We start from the raw sequence: 4,174 nt of genomic DNA, 5'->3' as shown, positions 1-4,174 counted from the left end.
TTATGATAGTCTAGGAAATTGCAACTTAACATCTCTGGAGATTAACAAGTTTAAAAACTGATCCCAAAATTCTAAAACCAGCTAAGTGCTGTAGATTATCCGTGTATAAATATATGCTTATTTTTTTAAAAACGTTTTAATTTTTTTTTGTAGCGTAACATACATATTTTAAGACGTACCGTCAAGTTACTACCAACCAACACAATCAAAACGCATATATATCAAAATGAACTATATTTAGCAACGCGAAAATCAGACTGAAATGCTCTTTACGAATGGTTCAAAGTCTGTATTTTATAATGCAACTAATCTTTGAATTGTCTATGTCGAGTTTCAAAAAACGTATAGTTTACATATATAAAATGTTTACTTTCTTATTTGTTGGTTATTAAATGTTTGTGCATGCTGATGTAAATTTTAGACATTTTCTTAACTTTCCTATGATTTTGATTCATGACATGATTTTTCCTTTTTCTACGTTTTCTCAAAGTTCATATCAAAATCATGGCAAACTGAACATTAACTACCATTCATCTTACGTTACTTCCGTATTTTAATCATAAAATATATTACTCACTCTCGAAATTTAACTGTTCGAACACAGTTGAAGAGTTAAGAATACAACCCATACCTATATATCAATTTCACATCTTACCTGTGATGTATACGTGTCTGTTTCCTACAGTCAATAATTTATAGCAATGATACGAAACTTTCCTCTTTTTTTGCTGCACATTGTACAAATATGTTATATTATCGCAGAACATGTTTTTCTTCAAAACTGTTGGCAGCTTTTGTCATCTAGCACACATTCTTATTCCTTTTAGCGAATTTACCCAAAGATTTAATATAGGAATAGCTGCAGTAAATACTTCATTACTTAAATCAGTTTTGTGACCAAACGTAGACTAGTTTTATTAAGTGACACCAGGTTTTGTTTTTGATTTAATGGCTGAAGAAATGCTTTATGTATTATTTTATCTGAGTTTAACCTTAAAATTATTTCTTAAATTGTACTATAATATAAACTATCAAGAAAATAAATTTTAAGAAAACAAAAATGTAAAACAGTAAAAAATTCTTACATCAAGAGATTATATAATAATAATAATATATATACATATATATACACTAACAGAATTTTGCCAGTTTTAAGAAAACACATCATATCATAAGAACGAACCTTTTCACCACTTTCAAACAATTACACAATTATGGCAGTTTTACAAATGAAAAAAAAAATCATTTGCTTATAATTTACTAAATTCACATTATATTAACTTAAAACATCTTGTGCTTCATTTTTCACCCTAAATTAAAAAAAGAAAAGTACTGTACATTATGTAGTACAAAAATTAATCACTTAAAAATATTAAACTACAGTGTATTTTATCATACATAAACTCAATTTTAAAATTCCTTCAGTCTTTGTTTTTTTAAAAAATTAAAACAAAAAAACATGCTTTTAATTATGAACCTTTGAAAAAATCTTGATCTTAACCCACAACAATACAGAAATGTCTTAAAGCAAGGATCAATTAGAAAAACATCAGCACTATTAAAGATTCAAAATTGGTATGGTAGATTGTAAACTAATCAGGTCACTCAAAAAAATACAACATTTTACTTATGTTGTTTCTTTTTAAAATAATCTATGAATAAAATTATCAATTCCATTTAAGTAGTGGTTTAACTTCAAAATTTTTCAACTGATAACTGAGTACTCTGCATGCATTAAAAAAGTAAACCTAACGATATTAATCACTAAAATACTAAAAGCTAAGCTTACTTTACTTCTTGCTTAATAGAATTTACTGATTATAAGCTGACTACATTAGGCTGATGGATACCATCTTGGTCAAAGAAGAAAAGAATAATAAGCCCATTACCTTAAAGAAGTATAGCAAGTTAATTTAAAATAATGTTTTCTTAAAAGCTGGCAGATTTGTTCAGTACCATACTTCTACACACACGTAATGCTTTTTGAAATAGGTGTCTTACATAAAATTTCTAAAAAGCAAAACCTCACAAATTATTAAATATAAATTTGTTGTCTTTGTATTTGTAACACATCATTCTAAATGTCACTATCAACTTCAGCTTATCAGGAAGTTTTAAATTTTCTAGAAAAATTTACAATTTCCATATAAAAACTTTTTTTTTCATAATTTTCTAATACCAATTCATTCTACATATGATGGTCAGTGGATACAGTTTTAAAAATTTTATTTGAAAATATTTTCATGGGTATGATGTGGCCTATGCTCTGTTTTTTTATTAATGAGGCAGTGATTGTTAATTTCATCACAGAGTTGTTAGTTACAGTAACAATACCTCAATAACCAGTTTACCATATCTTGAAAACACTACCAACTTTATCACAAAGGGAGGCTGGAGAGAAAAAAAAGATTCAGTCTTTAACTTGTTCTAAATTTTACAGACATCAACATCACTGTTTTCTTCAATTTCTTGTTTTAACTCTAGTGGTTTCTTGATATTCATCTGTTTATCTTCTGTTGTTGAGCTGACATGTTCTTGTTGCTCTCTGTCGGTGTGATGTGTACTGACATTTAGTAGGTTTAACTTATTTGGATTTCGACAACCTCGACACCGACAATCCACACAAGGTTTATTATCCACATAACATGGGCATCTTTGCCCACAGCAAGTTAATTTACCTGGGTTTAAGGTAGCAAGACCACATCTACAACCCTGTTTGTTCTTGGTCTTGTATGTTTTTTGCTGGATACTGGATGAGGATGTCACTTTATAAACAACTGTTGTTAATGGAACAGGTTGCACTTCACTTTCACCATCTCCTAACCTTGCATGTTTGCTAGATGTATCAAATATATCATTCTCATCAATATCCATGATAGTTGTTGTCTGTCTCTTCCCTAAATTCGTCAATTCTTCTGAAATGTATAATGAATTTTCTGTTGAGGTTTCTGTAGTTCTGCTATCTATACTGGCTGAGCTGTAAAGAACTGCAACCCCATCAGCATTATTAGATGTAGTGTCTTCACCATTCAAATGAGAGAAATTACTGAAATTTGTCTTATCACAAACATCTGCCCTTGCATTTGTATTTATGTTGAGGGGTTTTTTAATGACTGAAGGATTTTTTCCAAGTTCAATATCTGCCTTGACCGATCTGAATTTACTGGTAATAGAACGTGATGTTCCAGACTGATTGTTTCCTTGACTTAAATCATCTTCGAATTCCGCACCTTCTTGAATTAAATCACAAAAATTAACGGCCGTTCCACCGTTCAAGCTGCCCCACTTCTGATGCAGAGTAGTAGTGATCATATATTCACACAGTTTTTTATACAACTGCAATACAATACGGAGACTTATGTTTTCTCTAAACTTACTGAAATCTTTGCACCAACTACAAGACGGTTTGAGGCGCATTTTCTTGCCTAAGCACATGCGGCAAACATGGTGTTGACAGTTCGAGAAAGTGGGCGACAATGGGCATTTAAGTAGCTGTCCACACACACAACATGTCAGTGCCTCACGAAGGTACGACAACAACCGGTAGACATTTGCCCATGCGCCTGCGTCGTCTGGATTTGACTGAAATATTGTACGACATGTGGTAACATATAAGCTCAAAGCCTTCATTCTTACCTAACATTCCTGTCTCGAAAAAAGAAGTTTACACACTTTTTGATCACCTTAAAAATATCAAAAACTGTAAATTTCTTAATGACACTCTTACAAGATCAATCAACAATGAACAGGCCTCAAAGAAAGTTAAGCCATAGCGTCTTTGACGTCATACAGTTGTTTAATTGTTCAACTTCGCCATCTACTTACTTTACAAGCGTCATGTAAAAAAAAATAAAAAGAGAGAGAGAAAGAAATGAAGGAAGAAAACGCATATTTCATGATTAAAAATAGTTTGTATTTTTTTCTTAAAATGGCTTTAACCAAGACACTTGTAATTTAGTGTAAGAACAAACGTTGGGTCAACGTAAAAATGGCAAAAACAATATTCCCAAACATTGCCAAATGAAAAGAAAAAAAAAAACTATGGGGTTTTGAGTCTGTTTTACTTCGCCATATAATAAACGAAATTTAAGTATGTGTGTATGTCAGGCTAATGAAATTATATTTAGAAATTTATTTTTAATTAAATTATAAAAACCACTTTAATTTAACTATT

At 30.5% G+C, this 4,174-nt stretch overlaps 1 protein-coding gene across 1 annotated transcript; it reads right to left on the bottom strand.

Moving 5' to 3' along the window:
* Nucleotides 1–1,395: 1,395 nt before the first annotated feature.
* LOC106463036 lies at nt 1,396–3,775 on the bottom strand. Its single transcript, XM_013923006.2, has one exon. The coding sequence runs from the start codon at nt 3,628–3,630 to the stop codon at nt 2,428–2,430; it is 1,203 nt and encodes a 400-aa protein (XP_013778460.1). The 5' UTR covers nt 3,631–3,775; the 3' UTR covers nt 1,396–2,427.
* Between the last annotated feature and the right edge of the window lie 399 nt (nt 3,776–4,174).

This window comes from Limulus polyphemus, unplaced genomic scaffold (assembly GCF_000517525.1).
Source record: "Limulus polyphemus unplaced genomic scaffold, Limulus_polyphemus-2.1.2 Scaffold1309, whole genome shotgun sequence".
Taxonomy (NCBI): Eukaryota; Metazoa; Arthropoda; class Merostomata; order Xiphosura; family Limulidae; genus Limulus; species Limulus polyphemus.
Note: the sequence above shows the minus strand (reverse complement) of the source record. Positions and strands in the feature narration are given on the sequence as shown.

Excerpts from the sequence above, each read along its gene's own strand:
- LOC106463036 (XM_013923006.2), bottom strand. The coding sequence starts at position 3,630 with ATGAAGGCTTTGAGCTTATATGTTACCACATGTCGTACAATATTTCAG.